Source organism: Gouania willdenowi, chromosome 24 (genome assembly GCF_900634775.1).
Source record: "Gouania willdenowi chromosome 24, fGouWil2.1, whole genome shotgun sequence".
Taxonomy (NCBI): Eukaryota; Metazoa; Chordata; class Actinopteri; order Blenniiformes; family Gobiesocidae; genus Gouania; species Gouania willdenowi.
Window position 1 is genome coordinate 23,294,956 of NC_041066.1, and position 21,764 is coordinate 23,316,719.

The 21,764-nt window shown below is 37.5% G+C and overlaps 2 protein-coding genes across 7 annotated transcripts in view; one reads left to right on the forward strand and one right to left on the reverse strand.

Moving 5' to 3' along the window:
• grm1a (glutamate receptor, metabotropic 1a) overlaps nucleotides 1-9,724 on the reverse strand; it is a 39,114-nt gene extending 29,390 nt beyond the window's left edge. For 4 of the 5 annotated variants that reach the window (XM_028439603.1, XM_028439600.1, XM_028439605.1 and 1 more), the window contains exons 1-3: nucleotides 9,634-9,724; nucleotides 8,275-9,187; nucleotides 2,118-2,367 (exon numbers count right to left, since the gene is read on the reverse strand). In XM_028439603.1, the coding sequence (XP_028295404.1) occupies nucleotides 2,118-2,367; nucleotides 8,275-9,016 (992 nt within the window). In that variant the 5' untranslated portion in view covers nucleotides 9,017-9,187; nucleotides 9,634-9,724. Of the gene's footprint in view, nucleotides 1-2,117; nucleotides 2,368-8,274; nucleotides 9,188-9,358; nucleotides 9,498-9,633 lie in introns of those variants that run through there. The other variant, XM_028439601.1, reaches the window with a different exon arrangement.
• A 4,762-nt stretch (nucleotides 9,725-14,486) lies between these two features.
• Nucleotides 14,487-20,518, forward strand: fbxo30b (F-box protein 30b). Of its 2 annotated transcripts, none has more exons than XM_028439698.1 (3): nucleotides 14,487-14,560; nucleotides 16,463-18,322; nucleotides 19,924-20,518. In XM_028439698.1, exons 2-3 carry the CDS (start codon nucleotides 16,484-16,486, stop codon nucleotides 20,101-20,103), a joined length of 2,019 nt encoding a protein of 672 aa, XP_028295499.1. In that variant the 5' UTR covers nucleotides 14,487-14,560; nucleotides 16,463-16,483; the 3' UTR covers nucleotides 20,104-20,518. The 2 variants fall into 2 exon arrangements, with proteins under 2 accessions (XP_028295499.1, XP_028295500.1); XM_028439699.1 differs by having other exon boundaries at nucleotides 14,492-14,560; nucleotides 16,468-18,322.
• The last annotated feature ends 1,246 nt before the right edge of the window (nucleotides 20,519-21,764 follow it).

A 21,764-nucleotide genomic window follows, 5' to 3' on the forward strand; every position in this document is an offset into this window, starting at 1 on the left:
AAATCTTAATGTTAAATCTAAATGTAAAAGTAAAATCTAAATGTTAAATATAAATGTAAAAGTCAAATATAAATATTAAATCTGAATCTTAATGTTAAATCTAAATGTAAGTCAAACATAATTGCTAAATATAAATATAAATGTTAAATATTAAATCTATATGTTGAATGTAAATCTAAATCTAAATGTTAATTACATGTAAATGTTAATTACATTTAAATGTTAAATCTTAATGTTAAATGTAAATCAAAATGTTTAATCTAAATGTTAAATCTGAATATAAATGTTTAATCTAAATGTAAGTAAAATATAAATGTTAAATATAAATATAAATGTTAAATATAAATGTTAAATATAAATGTTAAATATTAAATATAAATGTTGGATGTAAATCCAAATGAAGAATCTGACTATAAGCATTACATTTAAATGTTAAATCTAAATCTTTAATGTAAATCTAAATTTTAAATCTAAATGTTGACTCTAAATGTGAATGTTGAATCTGAATATAAATGTTAAATATAAATCAAAATGTTAAATGTGAATATAAATGTTAAATATAAATCTAAATGTTAAATTTAAATCTAAATGTTAAACATGTACATTTCACATTTATTGTGTACACATTTTAACAATGATATAGAGCTTGCTGTTTCACATGAATTTCTGTCTGAAAAATGAGCTAACTGTTCAAAATATGACGCCTATGAAACATTGATTAAGTTTTTACATTCGGCACCCGATAAAGATGGATGGATGGATGGAGGATGGATGGAGGATGGATGCTAATGTTGCATCACCTACTGACTCAGGCTTAATACGAACAGTCATTACTTTCAACTTTTTTTGCCTTGAAATACACAAATATCTCTTTTTGTGAGGGCGTTGCCATTTTATAAAATGCTGAACTTTAGAGGCTTTAAAGCTGCTGACATGGGACTAGAGCTTTGTGCCAAATGTGCTAATTGTTGACACATGGGTAGTAGGATTACCTCAGAAGAAGAAGAAGAAGGAAATACAGGAAGACTCAAGGTATTTTTCAATCCCTACATTGACTATTTGCCACATAGCTTTTCCTAAGTGTTTCGAGCCAGTGAATATTATTAAATCCCCATTGCTGGAGAAATTGCTATTCAGTGCTGTTGGTATTTGGTCCAACTTCTTGGTTGCCGTGGTGATGTGAACATCAGAAAGACACTGCAGCATCTCCAAGGCTTCCAAGTCTGCTACGCTAGTCATTGAGATGCAGAGAGATGCTAAAACCTGCACAAAGACACCTGCAGAGGTGAAAGTAACAGATTACACGTACCCACGTTACTGTAACTGAGGTGCTTTTATGGGTACTTGTACTTCTTTTGAGTATATTTCTAAATCATTCATTTTACTTGTACTTAAGTATCATTTCTACACCCAACCATCACATGAGAAAATGATTATTATTGTCCTTTAAATGATCAACGGACATTGTGAAACTACCATGAAATGACCAGTGAGCAAGATGTGGTTTCCTTTTTTAAGTTCATCCATGAGATGTTTACTGTATGCAAAGATTTATCACCAAAAATAAATGTGGGGGTTAGCGGTGGACTGGCCATCTGGCATAGCGGGCATCGTCCCGGTGGCCCGTCGACCCAAAGTGGGCCGATCCGGTTCGCCAAGTCTTTTTTGACGTGTGAGTGGAGGCAGATATGGTAGCAGGTGGCCAAGAATGGTCCAAAAGTGGCAAAAACATAGCAATAAAAAAGTGAAAAGTGACTAAAATGGACCGAAAGCAGTCAAGAACGGCCAAAAAATGGGCAAATAAAGAGGAACCACGTGGTATGTAATAGCAAAGTCTAGCTTACATTAGCAAAATGTGGCAAACAATAGTGAAAATTTGGATGAAAAGTGGCCAAAGAAATTAAGCAAAGGACAAAAATTTGATAAAAGTGTGAAAAGGAACTTAGGAAAAAAGGGATATTTATTGGCAAAACGAGCTTAAGTCTGAAAAAAGAAAAAAAGAGTAAAAATAGGACAAAGGAAGTTGAAAAATGTCCAAAGGAAATAAGTTTAGTAACTTTTACTTTGAGTATTTTATGTATGACTTACAATCAGGTAACTTGAGTAAGTCTTCTTACCTGCCAACGAGGAGGAACTCCCCGAACACGCCCAGTCTCCTCATGGCCATAAGCAGGCCACGGACCGTCATTCCCTCACAGAAACACACCACCACGCGTGCTTTGGGGAGACGCTCTCGCAGTTTCCTCAGAAGTCGATCAAAGTGTTTTTCTCCCGCGTTGCTGTAGATTTTGTCCGAGTGGGCAATGCATAAACCTTCCTGGGTTGCCAGCTCCTTGAAGGCCTCCATGCCACTCTCGCCATAGTTCCCTAAAAAAAAAACAACACAACACAACAACAGTTAAGGGTGTAAGAAAAAAATAGATTTGGGGATATATTGCAATATTATTATATCTATCAAAAAAAAATGTCCAAATCGAGTTTTCAAATCATGTTTTATAACAAAAAAAACATTTAATTGCGCTAACATAAACGCACAGTTACTAGGTGTCAGTGAACGCACCATCAGGCCTTGTTAAACTACCTGAAAAACACACATAATGACAAAAGATGCACAGAACCACCTGAAAAACACACAAAACAGCTACAAAAATGTATAAAATTACTCAAAAAAATACAAAAACAGAAACACACAAAATTACTTAAAGAAAAAAACTTATTACGACAAAAAATGCACAAAGTTACACACAGAATACACAAGATGGCTACGAAAATGAGAGGAAAACATACAAAAAAACACGAAATGACTCAAAAAACACACGTTATGACAAAATATGCACAAAATTACCCGAAAATAAAAACAAGACAGCTATAAAAAATTATTACAGTTAGTTACCATTTACTTGTTCTCGTAAATAAATTAAAAAAAAATTATAAATTATGAAGTATTTCAGACCATTTTGTACTCCTGTAAAGGTGAAAATTGTAATTATTGACATTGCAATATATTGCGATGTATACCGTATTGTTGAGTATTGTGATATATGCACAGCCCTACTACACAGTGAGAACCACAACAACAGAACTCACTGATTTTGGGGTCATTTTGTGTATTTTCCAGCCATGTTTGTATATTTTTTGTTGTCTTTTTTCTCATTTTGTTTGTTTTTGTGTTTTTGGACTGATTTTTTGTATTTTTGTTGTCAATTTTTATAATTTTTTGTCATTATGCATTTTTTGTCATGAATCATTTTGAGTATTTCTGTTGTTTGAGTGTTTTGAGAGTCATTTTACGCATTTTGTTGTTTATTTTTAATATTTGTCTTTCACTCTACGTATTTTTTGTTGTTACTTTTGTGTGTCATCAGTCCTTTTGTGTGTTCATGTTGTATTTTGTGGATTTGGGGTCATTTCTTGTAAATTGGTTGTCATTTTGTTAAATATTTCAGTAATTTTGTGCATTTTTGGGGTCATTTTGTATCATTTTCCAGCCATGTTTGTATATTTGTGGGTGTTTTTATGAGCTTGTTGTCTTTTTTCTCATTTTGTTTGTTTTTGTTGTTATTTTTTGTGTTTTTGGACTGATTTCATGTATTTTTGTTATAATTTTAAAAATATTTTTTCTGTCATTCTGCATATTTTTGTTTTAATTTTTGTGTGTTATGAATCATTTTGAGTATTTATGACTGTTTTCTTTCACTCTAGGTATTTTGCGTGTTTGTGTTGTATTTTGTGTATTTGGGGTCATTTGTTGTATATTTCTTGTTATTTTGTTACATTTTTCAGTCATTTTGTGTGTTTTTTGGGGGGTCATTGTGTGTATTTTTCTGGGCCACTTGTAGTGTGAAATAAACCCAGTAGTGATGTCATAATTTGAACCACGGATGACGATAGATTTCTAATTATGCCCCTGGTGCCTAAAGCTCACCCCCCAGCAGTGACTCAGCCTGAGTCACTGCTCTGATCCACTAGTCATGAGTGTCGATGACTTTTAGGATTAGAATCAAAGTCAAGAGGTGAAGATTTCTATCCTTGTTTAACCGCTCACTAAGGCACGTCTCACCCAGGGGGGGATGCGGGGGATACGACACCCGCACTGTCACAAAAACTCAAATTCATCCCCCTCACATTTCACAGAGAGATTCATTGTTGAAAACATATTGATCCAGTTAGATTGATTGAATGGTGAGCAAGCCAATCACAGCCAGACATTTAACAGCGATGAGTAAAGTGTAAGTATTGTGACAAAAATGAGTAACAGGTGGTCCAAAAGTGGCAAAAAAAGAGTGAAAAGTGACTAAAATGGGCCAAAAACAGGCAAGAATAGCAGAAATATTGACAAAAAAGAGGAAATAGGAAACAAAGGGTAACTTAAATGAGCAAAATGTGGCAAATAATAGAGAAAAAGGGCAAAAATGTGGTATTTATTAGTATCTATAGCTTATATGGATGAAAAGTGGCAAAAAATGGTCGAAGAATTAACAAAAATTGGATAAAAGTGTCAAAAAGAACTTGGAAAAATTGACAAAAACTAGGAAAAGAGGATATATGAATGAAACTTAATACTGAAAAAACTAAAAAGTGTCAATTGTTTTTGGAAAAGGGGGGGGGGGGGGTGGGACAAAAGAGAAATACACATAATAAAGCCAGGTCTCTGTTATTAATATCTAAAAACAATAATGTATTTATTTGTTTATCTTATCTCCATAAACTGTATGATTAATGATAAAATGGCTGGATTATAGCATCCATAGATACAGAGGAAAAAAGCATTAAACTAATGCATTTAGACTGACACACAATGGACGGATGGATGTTGATGGTGTTGGTTTTCCAATAGTTTTTGATGACATTTTCAATTGTTCCCATTTCATTCTCCAACACTGGAATGGAAACACATTATTTTGCTCTTTGAATACAGGCTGTGATGTGAGACACGGTGGGTGGAGGCGTACGAGTCCATAGACTCTGACCCACTCCATGAGTTCCCATCAGACATATGATAATCACAAAAGGTAATTTATGCAATACACAAGCAGAGCGGTTGCTAGGGGCAACAAGGCTGCATTATAAGTTTTCTAGGGTGATGGAGACATTTAAAACAAGCCAGTCGTGACCGTATTTTAACAGATAACTAAAAATAGATAAACACAAGCAAGTGGATTTTTCACGTGTCTAGTGAGATAAAAAAAAAAATAAAATAAAGTTTGATGATAAGTCTTTAATACCGTAAATGTTTTTCCACTAATAGGACAATGACCAATCAGAGCATTATTACATAAAGATTAGGTTTTTATTTGTCATTTTCTATATTTGCCAGCCATGTTTGTATATTTTTTGTGGCTGTTTTGTGTTTATTTTGTGTTCTTGTTGTCATTTATGTTTTTTTCTTCTCATTTTCTTGTTTTTGTTGTTATTTTTTGTGTTTTTGGATTGATTTTATGGATTTTTGTCAATCTTTTTCATATTTTTCAGTCATTTTAAATATTTCTGATTTGATTTTTTAAATACTTTTCTGTCATTCTGCATATTTTTGTTGTTATTTTTGTGTGTCATGAATCATTTTGAGTAATGATGTTGCTTTTGAGTAATTTGATGTATTTTTGTTGTCGCATTTTTTCATATTTTTCTTTCACTTTATGTATTTTTTGTTGATTTTTCTGTGTGTCACGAGTCATTTTGTGTGTTCATGTTGTATTTTGTGCATTTGGGGTCATTTCTTGTATATTTGTCATCCTTTAGTTAATTTTTCAGTAATTTCATGCATATTTTGTGATGTCATCATTTAGGACAATGACTAATCAGAGCATTGATACATGAAAGAAGAAGAGATGCTTTTATTTGTCATTTTCTATATTTACCAGCCATGTTTGTATATTTTTTGTTTCTGTTTTGTTTGATTTTGTCTTTTTGTGTATTCTTGTCATTTGCATTTTTTCTTATTTTGTTGGTATTTGTTGTTTTTTTGTGTTTCTATTGCTTTCTATGTATTTTTTGTTGTTATTTTTGTGTGTCATGATTCATTTTCAAATTTGTGTTGTATGTTGGAATTTTGGGGTAATTTCTTATATATTTATTGTCATTTTGTTAAAATGTTCTATAATTTTGTGCGTTTTGTGTATTTTCCAGCTATTTTTTTTCAATTTTTTCAATTGTCTTTTGTATTTTTTGGTCATTTTGTATACTTTTTGATTAGATTTTTTAAATATTTTCCATCATTCTGCATATATTTGTATTTATTTTTGTGTGTCATTTATCGTTTTGAGTATTTTGAGTCATTTTATGCATTTTTGTTGTCCTTTTTTTTTTTTAATATTTTTCTTTCATTCTGTGTATTTTTTGTGTGTCATGAGTAATTCTGCGTGTTCATGTTGCATCTTGTGTATTTGGAGTCATTTCCTGTATTTTTATTGTAATTTTCTGCAATATTGTGCATGTTATGGGGTCATTTTGTGCATTTTTCTGTCACTTTGTGTGATTGGTGGGGGGGTTATGGGGGGGGGGTTACGTCATGCAGTCTGTCAGACTTCATTTACAAGCACATCACTGACTGTGTTCCAAAAGCATTTTCGTGAAGTAAAAAACATTTGACATCAGTTGTTTTATTTTGTTTATTGACCCGTCTCTCTTGTTTAACTCCTGCTGGCACCAGCTTGATGAGGGGGCTTTTTATTTGTGACATTACTCATCTAATTTTTATGAAGATTTTAGAACATTTCCAAATGCCACTTTGTATCCAAGCACCGTTTGTAATGTTTTTGAACGCCCACTCTGTGTTTTTTAACTAATCGGCCTCAAGGAGCAGAAAATGCACTGAAGGTTAATTAGATTTTAGTGCAAAGCTCTGTGTGTCCATCTAATGTAGGTTGTTTTTTTAATATTCCTATTGAGTTAGAAAGATACTTACTCTGGGTGTAACCTAAGACTTCATATCAAATAAAAGCATGGTTAGTATTCCAACTGCAATGATGTTGTTTTATGTCTTTTCTCCCTTTTCTAAAATATCGTATTGTGAGGATGTATGTTGACAACAATGTAAATAAAGATAAACCCGTGAACACAATCCATTCATTTAAATCCACCCACTTCTAAATATTGATTCATTTAAAGGTTTATTACCATTGTTAGTTATTTGAAGAAGAAATAAAAGTTGGGATCTGATACTTACCTGTTTTATTTAAGTTGAACAAAAGTTATTATGCATTTAATGTAGTTCTCTGGAGAATGTGTGGTAGTGTTTATCAGATTAAAGTAGAAGACGCCGTCTCTAAAACTATAAAAACAGCCAACACAAACCATTTTCTGCAGCTTCACATAAAAGTAGAGCAGTACCTAAACAAGTGCACGCTATAACGACTGCAGACTATAATACCTAATGACATTTTCAATCTATTTTGTTGGAATTTGGGGAATGTTAAAACAAAAACACACAAAATTACCCCAAAAACAAAATAAAAAATGACTATAAAAACAGGAAATGATAAAATAACAACTAATTTACCAAAAAAATCACATACAAATATACCCAAAAATGAGTCCAAAAATGCACACAATGACTCATAATGCACACAAAACTCAAATAACAGAAAAATACACTAAATGACTTCAAAAAACCCCACAAGACAAACTAAAAATATACAAAATTACAGTAAAATACACTAAAGGACAACAAAAAATACACAAGACTACAAATGTACACAAAAACAACCAAATACATATCTAAAACAGCACAGAAACACACCAAAAAAAACCACGTAAATGATTCCAAAACACAAAATGCATAAAAGGGCAAAATACACAAAAATAACTGGAAAATATACAAAACATCACAAAATTAGACAAAAAAAAACACGTACATGACTCCAAAACACCAAACCATTCAAAAGAAATAGAAAAGATGAATACAGAAAACACAAAAATGCACAAAAAACTCAACAGGAAAATACACTAAATATTTTTTTTTAAACCACAACATGAGCAAAAATGACAATAAAAACACAAGTCGACTAAAAATGTACACAAAAACAACAGATGTATTTCAAATACACAAAACAGCACAGAAAACCCACCAAAAATACACAACACACACACACACACACACACACACACACACACACACACACACACACACACACACACACACACACACACACCACACACACACACACACACACGATGTTGAACATGTGGCCCTGGGATCAGACCGTTACTGTGGCCCCTGTAGTGATAAAAGTTGTCCATCTCTGATCTAACCCTTAGTGTGTTTGAGGGTCTCACCTTCTGTGTGCACCGCAGACACGTAGGTCCAGTTGTATCGTTGGACGATGTCCAGCATGGCCCGGGCCTGGAGGGTGTCTGAAGGAACGACCCTCAGGAAGTACTTGAACAGGGTCTTATCGCTGAGGTCGATGCTGGTGGCGGAGTAGGCGATCTGTGGGATGTTGAAGAGCTGCAGGAGGTTCTGGACCTGGATGGCCACTGAGCTGGACCCGGGCCCGATCACCCCCGCGATGGGTTTCTTGGAGGGCGGGGGCTGGTTGGAGGGGGTCCCGTCGATGCACCACTTGGATCCGTCCTTATCGTCCCGGATGGAGATGAGTGAGTCACGGATGAACTCGATGCTCTGCTCGAGGGCGACGGAGGAGTGCCAGCACGAGTCCCGGATCTCACTGCCCAGGCTGATGTTGGGGAGCAGGTGGGGGTCAGCGTTGATCCGGTCCAGAGTGTGGAACATCGCCTCCACCCTCTGGATGCCGTACTGCTCGCGCACGTCCCCGCACTTCCTCTCGGCCACCTTCTCCGCAGAGGGCTGGTGGTGCACGGAGAAGAGCGCACCGATGATCACGTCCCCGTCCATGCGGGCCACGGAGCGGGCCACGGCGCGCGGCACCGCGGCGGAGCGCTCGTAGACGCTGCTCCGGCTGTGGCACAGCACGAGGACGCGGAAGAAACACGTGGGGAGACACAGCAGAGCGAGCACACGCAGACCCAGACCCGGACCCATCTTTACGCGCGCCATCGTGTGCCAAACAGGAGGGTGAGAGCGGGCATCTCATCTGCTGCTGTCCGCCGGTGCTGGAGCTGGAGCTGGTGCTGGTGCTGATGGTGGTGGTGGTGGCACCTCCTCCTCCTCCCCGCTCATCCCGACCGAGATGCGTGAGCGCGACACCTGGGACGTATCCACGCGCACCTGCGGAGACATGAAGGCAAGGCTGTGACATGTGGAGAAATGAGGCCAGATGTTTGTGCCAAACGATCACGCATGCTCCTGCAGCCTGATACATCTCCTCCTGGCACCACCATCATCATCTCTCTTATCAAACAAGCACCAAGGTGCCTTTGCGCAAGGCAGTTAACCTACATTCTAGAGAGCTTCAGTGCTGCAGAAACAGAGGAGTGGGGTTCAGCACCACGGACAGCGCTATGTCTGTGGTCCTGGTCCTGACTACAGCCACACACAGCTCATTAACCATGACAACATAAACAATCCTCTGCTCATTGTGCATCACAACGCTGTTACAGTGTAGGAGAAGAAGAAAATCATCACTCGGCTGTTATTTAAGATGAAAAACTGTTTCTACCAACGTCTGAATTTCTGATTTCAATCATAAACTGGATGTTTCTGGATAAACTTACCTGAATTCGCGCGACATATCGCTAGGCATTCTCATCTTCTGGTGAGGATAACTCTCTCTCTCTCACACACACACACACACTCTCTCTCTCTCCCTCGCTCTAATCGTTGTCATTAAAGCTGCAGTATGTATGTTTTTTTTTTTTTTTTTTTTTTTTTTTTCGGATTCATTTGCTCAAACATCCATAATCACTTTTTTAAAAAAAGGTGTAAAGCATTGGTTCTCACACTTTTTTGGCCTTTTCCTTATTTCTGAATCCAAGTACCACCTTAGATCATAATGATGGAATGAATGAGTGATCACACATTTTGAAGAATCTCGTTTTGTGAATAAGTGGAATCAAACAATATTTTGTACCTCATAAATAGAATTATTCCTACAGTTGTTTATCGTTTCCAGTTGGGATGCACCGAATATTCGACCACCAAATATATTTGCCAAATATTGCAAAAAAAGCTACATTTGCAAGGCTGAATAGTAGCGTGTGACGCAATCAAACAACGCAAAGTCAGAAAAGTGTGTGTGCGTTGCTGCAGAAGCAGCAGCAGCTCCTCCTTTACACACACAAACACAGCCAGACTTCCTTTCCACTGAAACACTGAAAATATACTTACAGTATATTTAATAAGAGATGTATACATGAATGTCAAAGTGTGATGGAGAGAGAAAAATTACTCTGTTTTTTAATTCCATTTTGTTTTATTTGCACACATGTTACAATAACACTTCCTGGGCTGCCGTCCCTGCGTCGTCTGGGGCTGCTTTGCCAGGAGGCTCGCCCGTGGGGGTTCCCTTCCGGGGGGGGTGCCCTTGGGGTCCAACGAGCTTGGCCTGCTGGCTGGGCCGGTCTTGGTGGGGGTCTTCCGGGGTGGGCGGCATGGGCCACGCCGTTGCATGCCTGCGGTTGCGGCGTGAGGTGGCCCCTGCTTGGGCGGTGTCCCGGCTCTACCCCCCTCGAGGTTGTGCGCGCCGCATACCGGTATGACAGTCTGGCTGGGGCCCTTGTGGGAGGTCCTGACTTTGACAATAACTAAGGCTGGCAGCATTGATGAAGGGTGGTCTGGGGCGCTCTGGGGGGCTTGGCGGGCGACTTGCAGCGTCCCCTTGGTGCGCCGGGCAGCTGGGGATGTGGTCGTTGTCCCTGGGCGGGCTGCTCCCATGTGCTGCTTCTATTCTGGGTCCTTCTGGCCTGGGGTCTGGTCCCTGCTATCTCTGGGCCCGCCGGCGGGCGCCCACCGGCTGCCCGTGCGGCGTGGCTCTGGCCATCTGCTGGGCGTGGGCCTTGGCTCCTCTGCTGGGATCTCGGGCGGGGGGTTTGGTGCTGGGGCGTGTGTGTTGGCGTGTCCTTGGCTCCTTGGGGCTTTCTCTGGTTCGTATGTTGGGGGCGGTGGCTGCCTCTTGGCTTGGGATCTTGCTCACTCTCAACTCTTCACCACCCTGACTCCCTCTTCCCTATTCCCTTCCCCCTCACCTAAGTGTAACACTGCCCTCTCTTTTTATATCATCCCTTTAATAAAGTATTTCTTACCCTTCCTTAAGGAGGGCTGGTGATGGTCACAAATATGCAATAAAATAAATTCATTTATTTAATAATTAAATAAAAATAATTATTAAAAATAATAATTAAAAATAAAATTTTAATTGCAATAACAAAACATGCATTGCTGTCTTTAAAAGATTGCACTTCTTCTTGTAGTGTTGACCTTTGACAGCATGTGCAGACAAAGTTAAAAAAAAAGAAACAATAATGCTTCCAGACTCAAACTACACAAAACACAATTAATGTTTTTAAATCTGTAATAAATATAATTGTACATGTATAGACCATCATTATTTACACCCATTCACTTGAGTTTGTGTTTAGCTCTTTATTATCATTAGGCTCGTGCTTATTTATTCATTTATTTGTATCACTAATTCTTCTTTCCGTACATCTTTGATTCTTTCATGGTTAATATTAGGTAAATTAATATTAATGAATTGAGAAGAAAGTACTGGTATGCAAAACACATTTTCATTTAATAGTAAATACTTTAATACAACATGTATTGGTAATTTTTTCCATATTTACATGAAGACCAGAGTGTTTTTTGCAATATGGATAGAAATCATGGTGTACTGCGCCATCTAGGGGTTGATTCAGCGCAGTGACGTCTAGTTCTTCAGGTGTTTATACATTTTTATATAGGGGACACATTTGTCTCCGTTTACTTTGTTTTTGTTGATAGCAGGAAAAAAATTAAATAAAATCTAGGGTCTTTCTTGGTATTTAAAAATGACAAATATTTTTAAAAACCCAACTTGATGCACTAGTTTATCACAAAATTTGATGTAAAATACTACTTAAAGCTCAACGAAAATCTGTTACAGTACAACAAACGTAGAAACAAACATCTAAAAGTGAACTATGGTGGGTTTTAGAAAATATTCAAACTTTTCCCCGTAGAATTACATCATCCCGTGGGCTGAATTTAGTGCTTGGTGAGACTTAACAGCCCACTCACAATGAGTAATAATAGAGGGAAGAAGAAGGGCTTTTATTTTGTGTAGTTTTGTATTTTTCCACCATGTTTGTAAATGTTTTATGTTTTTGTTGTAGTTTCTTTATGTTTCTGGAGACATTTTGTGGATTTTTGTTGTCATTTTTCATGTTTTTTCTGTCATCTTGTGTATTTTTGCTGTTCTATTTGTGTGTCATGAGGTACTTTATGTTCTTGTAATCATTTTGCATATTTTTTTGTCATTTTCAAAATTTTTCTTTTGTTCTGTTTGTGTGTCATTAGTAATTTCTTGTAATTTTGTTTATTTTTGGAGTCATTTTATGTATTTTGTTGTCATTCTTACATCGTTCTCTCATTTCATATGTTTTTGTTGTAGTTTCTTTGTGTTTTTGTATTGTTTGTTGTCATTTTTTTATATTTTTCTGTCATCCTGTGTATTGTTGCTGTTCTATTTTTGTGTCATGAGTCATTTTGTGTATTTTTGTTGTCATTTTGTGTATTTTTTTACTAGTTTTTAAAAATTTTCTGTCATGCTGTGTATTTTTGTTGTCGTTTTTGTGTATCATGAGACCTTATGTGTCTTTGGAGTCATTTCTTGTATTTTTGTTGTTATTTTGAATAATTTTTTGTGGGTTCTTCCTGTGAGGCCAAAGTACTAAACCCTAAAACATTGTACTGTCCATATATTTGGTTTCTAAATATCAATATTTCAAAGCTATACATTTCAGTAAAATACACATTTGAATATGTGCAATTTTCCTTGACACGTTCCCTGAGCTGCTTTCAGTGAATGTGACTAACTAACAGCTCTAACGCTGGGAGTGAATCTCCTCACCTCCTGTAATATTGTCAGACCTCTATCTCGTGGGGCGAGACTTTTACACCATAAGGTCCTGTCGTGACTCACACCAGGCGAGATAAATCACAAATAAACTTATGAAGGAGTCAGTGTGACACAGTCTTCATGGGGCCCCGGAGGCTCCAGCGGTGGGCGTCAGACACTGAACCTGAGTAAAAGTGACATGTCCCACTAGAAGGAGGAGGAGGAGGACTGCTTAGATGTGTCTGCTTCAGTTCTTTTGACCAATGTTTTGAAATTAGCCCATGAAAAACAAACAGGAAACACAATATACAATATCTAACCATCTACAGTAACTCTCATGTCAAACATGGACCAGTTTGATCTCACATGGAGAAAAAAATGAGTCATTCCAACATTCTTGTACCTTAATCCAGTGGTTCTCAACCTTTTCAGCCTATGAATTTGTGATAATCACATTTATTTATTAATCTGAATAATATCCACTGTTATCCAGGAAGTTTAGTATTATTTGGGCCATAGTATATAGTCATCTTATAGATGGAAATCCTTGTTTTATTCAGAATTAAAATGGGTTAAAAGTGACCAAAAATTGTGTTAAAGATGGTGAAATTGGATTTTAAAAACCACAGAAATTGGTAAAAGTTGCAAATTAGAGTGGAAAAAAACAGAGAGAAAATTATTCAAAGTGTCAATATTGGCTTAAAAGTGGCAGAAATGGAGAGAGGGGTCAGGGTATTGTAACTTAAACAGTAGGAACAATTACATTTGCAAAATAAAGCATGAAATATGGTGAAAAAATGTTAAAAGTAACAATAATGAGTCAACAAATGCTACATTAGATGGAAAAGTGGTGGAAACGGTATATAAGTGCAGAAAAAATTGTGACATTTGATGGAGAAGTGACAAAAATCTGAGTAATGTAGCAAAAATGCATTAAAAGGAGCAAAAATATGGCAAGAAAAAGTGATGAAAATAGCTTAAAACATGTTTGTAAGGTCCTGACCCCAAGGTTGAAAACCCCTGCCCTAGTTTGCACGTCCACATTTAAATAATGTATAAATAATAATACAGTTTTTAAAGTACTGCCATTATCCAAGTAGTAAGTGACAGATATCAGTCCCTGCAGGATCTTCACTTAAAATTATCTTGATTTTGCGACCAACTTTTATTTAATTTAGTGAAAATCTGTGGAACAATTTGAGGAAAATTATTATTATTATTATTATTATTATTATTAATTTTATTATATTTTATTACGCAAAATATTTGCGTAACAGTTGTGCAAATACGTTGTTAAATACCTGTGAAATTTGGGACGCAAACACCATTATTATTATTTTATTTTGTTATTTAAAATTCACATTCTGTGAATCACAAGGCATGGAACAATTTGTAGTGATAAATTATTATTAATAATAATAATAATAATAATAATAATGATGTAACATTATATCTTATTATATTTGAAATACACATTGTAAAAACCTTGTGAATGAACATCTTGTGTCAATAAAGTTTTATGAAGGAGAAAAAAAGAAAAAGGATGTTACTCATCTAGCTTTTCGCACTTTATCCTCAAACAGGACGACTGTGTTCACTCCAAGGTTTGTTTCTGTTCGACGATTATTCGTGTTCGTCACAGCTCGACTCGTCGACACCTCGCTCGGTCGTTAAGCTCGTGCCACACCTGTCATGCTAACTTGCTTTGTTGTTGTTAGCTTTCCAACTTCCGAGCTAACTGTTGTTAGCTTAGCTTTAGCTGGTGTTCGACATTGAATGGTTTCCAAGATAATGGATGATTGACTTCCGGAATTTTAAAACTCAACCTTCCTTATTTACCCGCACTTTAATGCCATTTTACCCAAACAATACTAAATCATATATTAATCATATATAACATGGTGTTGGTGGTATGTGTATTTTGGTAATCTGCAGAAAGATACACGTCATACTTGTTGACATCTAATACGAATTGGAATCGGATTACCTCTTGAATATGATGGAACTTGAATTTTTATATATATATAATAGCAGATACATTACATTTTAGAAGATAGACAATAACTACTGTTTCCACACCTGCTATAGCTAGGCTGAACGCGCAGGCGCACTTGACACGATGTAACTCAGAAACCAGTAGATTCAGAACACCGATTTTTACCGTAGATTACTAAATGTTGTAAAGTAATTCATATGGAAAGGAAGTGTTGTTTGTTATCATGGTAGTTTTAATAGAATCTGTACATAACTATCATAATCAGGTTTAGCTTTTGTGCATTTTACCTTCAGCAACCTTTGTAGTTTATAATAATTTATATTAATAATGACACATCTGAGCATTAACACAGGAAAATCAGATGTTTTAGTGTTTTCTGGTTATTTTATATATTTTGTTGTCATTTTAGATTTTTTACATTTTCTCTCATTTCGTGATGTTTGTTGTTTTCATGTGTGTGTTTTTTAGTGTATTTATTAAATTTGTTTATTCGGAGATATAACAATATAACATTTCATTCAACATTTTCCCCTTGTATTCAGATCATTTTAAAACAAAGACACGCGTCAGTCATTACAACAAATTATTTGTTTTGTGTATCGTCATCAGTCTACTATTTATGCTCAACACAGATACACTCACACATATTTCTAAATACATAAAATATTATGCCTATATACACGTACGTACAAAATAAAACAAGAGAAAATGTAATTAAAACAGTAAGAAATGTGTATTTTTGTTGTTCTTTTGTGTCATTGTGTGTACAGAAGGGAGTTTTTGGTGTCATTTTGTATCTTTTTATTGTTGTTTTGTGTGTTCTGTGTTTTTGTGCAATTTTGTTATGTTTTACCCTAAGTTTTTGTCATTTTTTGTTGTCATGTTATGTGAGTTTGTGGTTGTTTTGTGTGTTTTGCTGTTGCTATTCTTTGTCTATTTTTGTTGTCGTGTCATGTGTTTAGTGAGTAATTTTGTCAGTATTTTGTGTTTTACTCTAATTCCTTGTATTTGGTGTTATTTTAAGTTATTTTGTTGTCATTCTGTCACATTTGTGTATTTGTTGTACTTTTGTCTGTTTTTTGTTGTGTGTTCTGTGAGTAATTTTCTGCAATTTTGTTTCGTTTTGCTCTAATTCTTTGTCATTTTTTGTTGCCTGTTTTTGTTAGTCATGTTACGTTAGTTTGTGGTTGTTTTGTGTATTTTGCATGTGTATTTTTGTTGTTGTGATGTGTTTAGTGAGTGATTTTGGATAAGGTTTTGTTGTTGTATTGTGTTTTACTCTAAATGTTAGTATTTGGTGTCATTTTGTTTGGTTTTTGTTGTCATTTTGTCTGTTTTTGATGGGATTTTGTGTATTTTTGTTGTCTAGTGTATTTTGGGCCAGTATAGCGACATTCAGTCAGTCTTTGATCGTATTCTAATGACGAAACTAATTACAGATTTTAGTAGTTGTTAGCGATGGTTTCTTTTGTTAAATCAATTGTTTTAAAAATGCATTTTTCTTTTGCAGAACAGTGGGCGGAGTCCGAAGATGGAGGAGGAGCACGTCCACTGCCTATCATGTTTCAACCACAGGTGTGTGCTCAGACCTGAACCGGGCGTTTCATGTGATGTCATCAACTGTCCTCTGCTGTGCGGCGCCGTGTTTCACTCCTGCAAAGCTGCCGAGCACCAAATGCTGTGCGCGTTGACGAGGATCCCCTGCCTGAACAGCGGCTACGGCTGCCCCGCCGTGCTAGCGCGCAACCAGATGTACGCACACCTGGAAGTGTGCCCGGCTGGGGTGGTGTGCTGCACCATGGAGTGGAACCGGTGCCCCGTCAGTTGCCTGGACTACACGTCCTACGAGAGCTTGAGTCGCGGCGTGGAGGAGGCGGAGCAACTGGACATGGCGCTCGCCCTCCAGGACCAGCGGACGCTGCTTGAATCCCTGAAAGTCGTGTCGATTGCTCCAAGCTCTCAGGAAGAACCGTTAGTAACAGAATCAGCTGAGTCACCATTAGCGTCATCGCCACCTCCACCGGGATCGGCAAAAGAGAAAATACTCAGTGGAATCAACGGCTTGGATGAGGAGCCCTTTAGTGAGCTTTACGAGGCCACGGTGGAGACTGCCAGAACCTTAGCCGCTGCTTTGGACTTGGTTAGTAGCTCTGGTGAACTGGGCCGAGAATGTGCAAATGCAGAAGTTACTCTGATTAAAAGTAGAAGAAGTGGCCAGAGAAGTCTTCAGAATAGATCAGAAGACCAACCTGGATCTGAGTTGGAAGGTTTGACTCAACGCTTTTGTTTGCCTTCAGAGGAAACGGGTTTTAACTCCACGTTAGGTGCAGGGGCGCCATCTACTGGTGAAGTAGAGCATGAGAAAAATGCTGATGCTTCTGAAGAAGAGGTAGACTTTGCTGATCTGATGATACTTCCTGTCGGGCATGAAGGAGCAACAATGGAAAAGAAGGTCCCGGATCGACGAAAGCTGGATACAGAATCAGAATCAGACAGAGTTCTTTATAGACCACGACCTAAAAGGTTCCACAAATCCGTGGACACGTCGGACCTACAACAGGACGATGACCCGTTGGGTCTCGGCGAAATTGATCTAATCACCGCAGCTCTACTTTTCTGCCTGGAGGAGTCCCGGGAGTGTCGACGGATCTCCGACACCGTCTACGTGGACAGCCACCGTGTTGATTTTGGCACGCAGACTTTCACGTTTCCAGCTGCCATCTTGGTAACCAATACTAGAGTGGGTGACATGGCGTCCGCTTCTGCCTGCGACCACGCCGCCCCGCAGATTTCCTACCCCAGCCCTTACCGAACCCTACGGCTCGGCTTGGTCCTCGGAGCCTTGGAAGTGGAGGCGGTGCCACACAACCGCTACCTCCCCGATAACCCTCGCTACCAGCACACGTTCCCGTTCGTGTGCGGCCAGTCGTTCCGCAGGGACCAGTTTTCCTCCCATTTTATAAACGTCCACGGTGACATCCACGCTGGTCTTAATGGTTGGATGGAACACCGCTGCCCATTAGCTTATTACGGCTGCACGTTTTCCCAGCGCAGGTTTTACCCGTCCACCCTCGGGGCCAAAGTGGTCCACGACAAGCACCTGAGGTCGTTCGGAGTCCAGCCTTGTCCGACCGTGGCTCCTCCCACTAACTCCCAGTCGTACCAGTTCAGCCGCCTTCCCATGGAGATCATGTGGCACATCGCTGGGTTCCTGGACAGCTTCAGCCTTTATCAGCTGTCACTGGTGTCACGAACTATGAGGGAAGTGTGCGCCAGTCGGCTCCAGACCAGAGGGATAGTGGAGCTGCAGTGGGTGCAGCGGCCCTGCTTGGGTCCTAAAGGCACCGTGTCCTGGCAGCTCAAGAATAAAGTAAGCACTGGGCTGGCCTCATTTACAATCCACTGGTAATGTTGACGACGGAAAGTTTGTGTCAGTTTTTGTCGAGACTATGACTAAACTGTAGGGCATACGGGTACTCCGGCTTCCTCCCACAATCCAAAAACATGAAGATTAGGTTGATTTGAGTCTCATATTAGGAGTGAATATGAGTGAGTGGTTGTCTGTCTGTGTGTATGTTGTCCTGCGATAGACTGGCGCCCTGTTCAGGGTGTACCCCCACCCCCCCGCCTAACGCTAGAGATGTGCATTACCATGAATCTGACAATGCTACTTTGACAATTTGCATGTCACTACATGATATATCCTGATACTAAACCATATGATATACTGTATATCTCGCAATATCAATAATTACAGATTTCACCTACCAAGAAGTATGTTAAATTTGATTCTACAACAGATTATGATTCTGTTAAGTTTGTCAAAATAAATAGATAACAAATATAATAAAGTGCAGTCAACTTCCTGCTAAGTCATTGAGGAGTGAGGTAGTTTAACAAGGTCTGATGGACACCTAGTGACCCGGAGTTTACATGCTATGCTAATGTTAGCAACATTAAATGGTTATTTTGTTAAACATAATTAAAAAAAATCAATTTGGACATTTTTTGGATCTGTACGATAATCACTGAATCAGATTTTTGTCTAACACCCTTACCTTCTTTTTCTCTTGTCTGCACATGCTGTCAAAGGTCAACACTACAAGAAGTGCAATCATTATGAGACAGTAATGCATGTTTTGTTATTGCAATAAAATGAATTAATTTATTTTATTGCTTAATTGTGACCATCACCAGCCCTCCCTAAGGAAACATTTTTTTATAGGGAGGATGTAAAAAGGGAGAGCAGTGTTAAACCCTTACCTAATGCCCAATGAGAGCTGGAGATAGGCACCAGCACACCCCCACGACACTGAAAAAAGGAGCAAGCGGTTCAGAAAATGAATGGATGGATGGACTAAACCACGTGTGTCAAACTCAAGGCCCGGGAGCCAAATCCTGTTCTTAACAGCATCCAATTTGGCCCGCAGGAGAAAGTAAAAGACAAATAAACCTCCAAATACACAAATTCAATGAAACTCCACAGTGTGTGCCAGGTCTCACAGTTTTCTCATGTTTACATCGCATGATGTCAGTCAAATTGTTGCAAGAATCCTCAATTTTTCTAAATCCTGCAATTTTCCTCCTTTTATTGCACAAAATTTCTCCAAAAATAAATACAAATTAGTCACAAAATCAAGGAAATGTGAAGATCCTACAGAGACGTATTGCTTGTATATGATAGTGCTTTACATCATTGACATTATTTGTAGGTTGTCCCCGCCCATAATGTGACCTCAAATTGGTCTCTTTTTGGACCTTAAACTACATGAATGTGACATATTTGGACTAAACTGTAAAGTGAAATAAGTTGACTTGACAATATGCAAACTCGTCTGAAAAGAAACTAAGTTATGTTGACAAAGTTAATTGTAAATCATTAATTGAAAAAAAAAAAAAAAATACATGTGAAACACTATATCAACATCTACGTTTTTCTTTCCCGTTGATGTTTTTTTGTCGTTGTTCCAGGTGTGGAGGTTCAGCACCGCCTTCAGCCCAGTGTCTTGGTGGGGTTTCTCTGACATTCCCAGTATGTCCAACCATCTGAAGAAGTGTCCCTTTAACACGGTGGAGCACAGGACGGAGGCGGTTCCTCTGCTGTGCACCGCGCGACCTGCCGATAACGCCAACGCTTCCCTCCCTACGTGAAAACTCAAGCTGTTGTTTTTTAAAAAATATATAATCAACTCATTTCCTGTTTCACAATCACTAAAATGTGGCCTTAATAAAATTATGCTTCACCCTTCAGACTTGTGTTTTTAAAGTTCAAATTTGCATGTTTGTGTTTGTTTTATCAAAATGCACTTATTCTTATTAGAAAGTTTATTTTTTAATGAATGTTATTGGAAAAAACGGTTAATATAATCTGTAATCTATCCATGTGGGCTCTAAATTCTATCCATATCCTCACTACACTCCATTATAAAGCACATTTTTTTTGTCGTGTATCAGAAGTTGCACAAACAAACACTATAATCACTAATGGTGCCTGTATTTCAGGGATTTGCAAAGAAAAGGAAGGATTTATTAACGATGCATGTTAATAAAGAACTTTCCACTTTTATTCTGTATGTTGTTTTTTATTAATGTTTTATGGTAAATGTACAGAACTGTAGTATGTTTTGATTGTGTATGCAGTACACCAACACTCCCATTATCTGCTCCTGTGTCCAAATATGAATTAAATCCATCTACTGTATTTACCTAAATTTGCTGCTTTAAAAGGTGAAAACATTTATTCAGCCACTTAAACACACATGTAATCTGATATATCATGTTGATTCTTTTTTTTTAATGTAATTAAATTATTGCTTTTGTTTTAACTTTCTATATATTGTGTTTGTTGGAGTACTAAGAGCGTTCTGATCAAATATTGGAAATTGGTCCAATAACAGCAAAAATAAAAAATCTAATGGAATTACATACGTACGCATCAGCTGACAGTAAAAAAAAATAGCTGAAGTGAACTTTAAATGATTATTTTTCACTTTAAAAATATTAATTTGTTTTTGTTTTTTTAGGTTATTTTTCACTTTAAAAGTATTAATTTGTTTTTTTAGGTTATTTTTCACTTTAAAAGTATTAATTTGTTTTTGTTTTTTTAGGTTTTTGTTCACTTTAAAAGTATTAAAGTATTGTTAAAAGTCACCTTCTTTAATTCAACCAAACTAGAAATGTTGGTTTCAAAGAAGGTAAATAACCCTGATCTTGATCTAACACACATTCCTAAGTTTTACACATGTGACCTTATTGTCTAATGATTTACATGAATTTTATACCCTCATTCATAGTCATAGCGCCACCTATTGGTGAAAGGAATTCATAGACATATTTGCACAGAACATTGCACTGCCACACCCCAACATGCAACACACCTCAACGTGCGCCACTTCCCAACATGCGTGTGGTTGCGAGGTCCCGTTCAACGCTGCTTTCAGCTTCAATAATCTCTGTTATTAAAGCTGAGGTCCAATTACATTATTTTTCTCCATTTTTTAAGGTATTTTCAAGGCAGGGAAAATGCAGTGTTATGATCGTATAGGCGGGGTATGGTGTGTCCCATTTTGTTGAATTCATATTGGACTAAAAGAGATTTAGATGTTTCATAATTTTGTGCCATGAAACAAAATAAAGAAAAGTGCTCTTCAATTTCAAAACAACTTTAAGTGTTTATTTTGCACAGTTAAACACAAACACATTTGTTCATGCAAAGTTTCTTTTGACTTATTTCTAACAGATCGCGAAACCAGTCTGGCTGTGCAAATTAGTTTAAGCTCCTCCCCCTGGGGAGGGTCTCCAGCTTACTTTAA

Excerpts from the sequence above, each read along its gene's own strand:
- fbxo30b (XM_028439698.1), top strand. The coding sequence starts at position 16,484 with ATGGAGGAGGAGCACGTCCACTGCCTATCATGTTTCAACCACAGGTGT. Across the intron at positions 18,323-19,923 it reads CCTGGCAGCTCAAGAATAAA|GTGTGGAGGTTCAGCACCGC; the intron begins GTAAGCACTGGG and ends TCGTTGTTCCAG.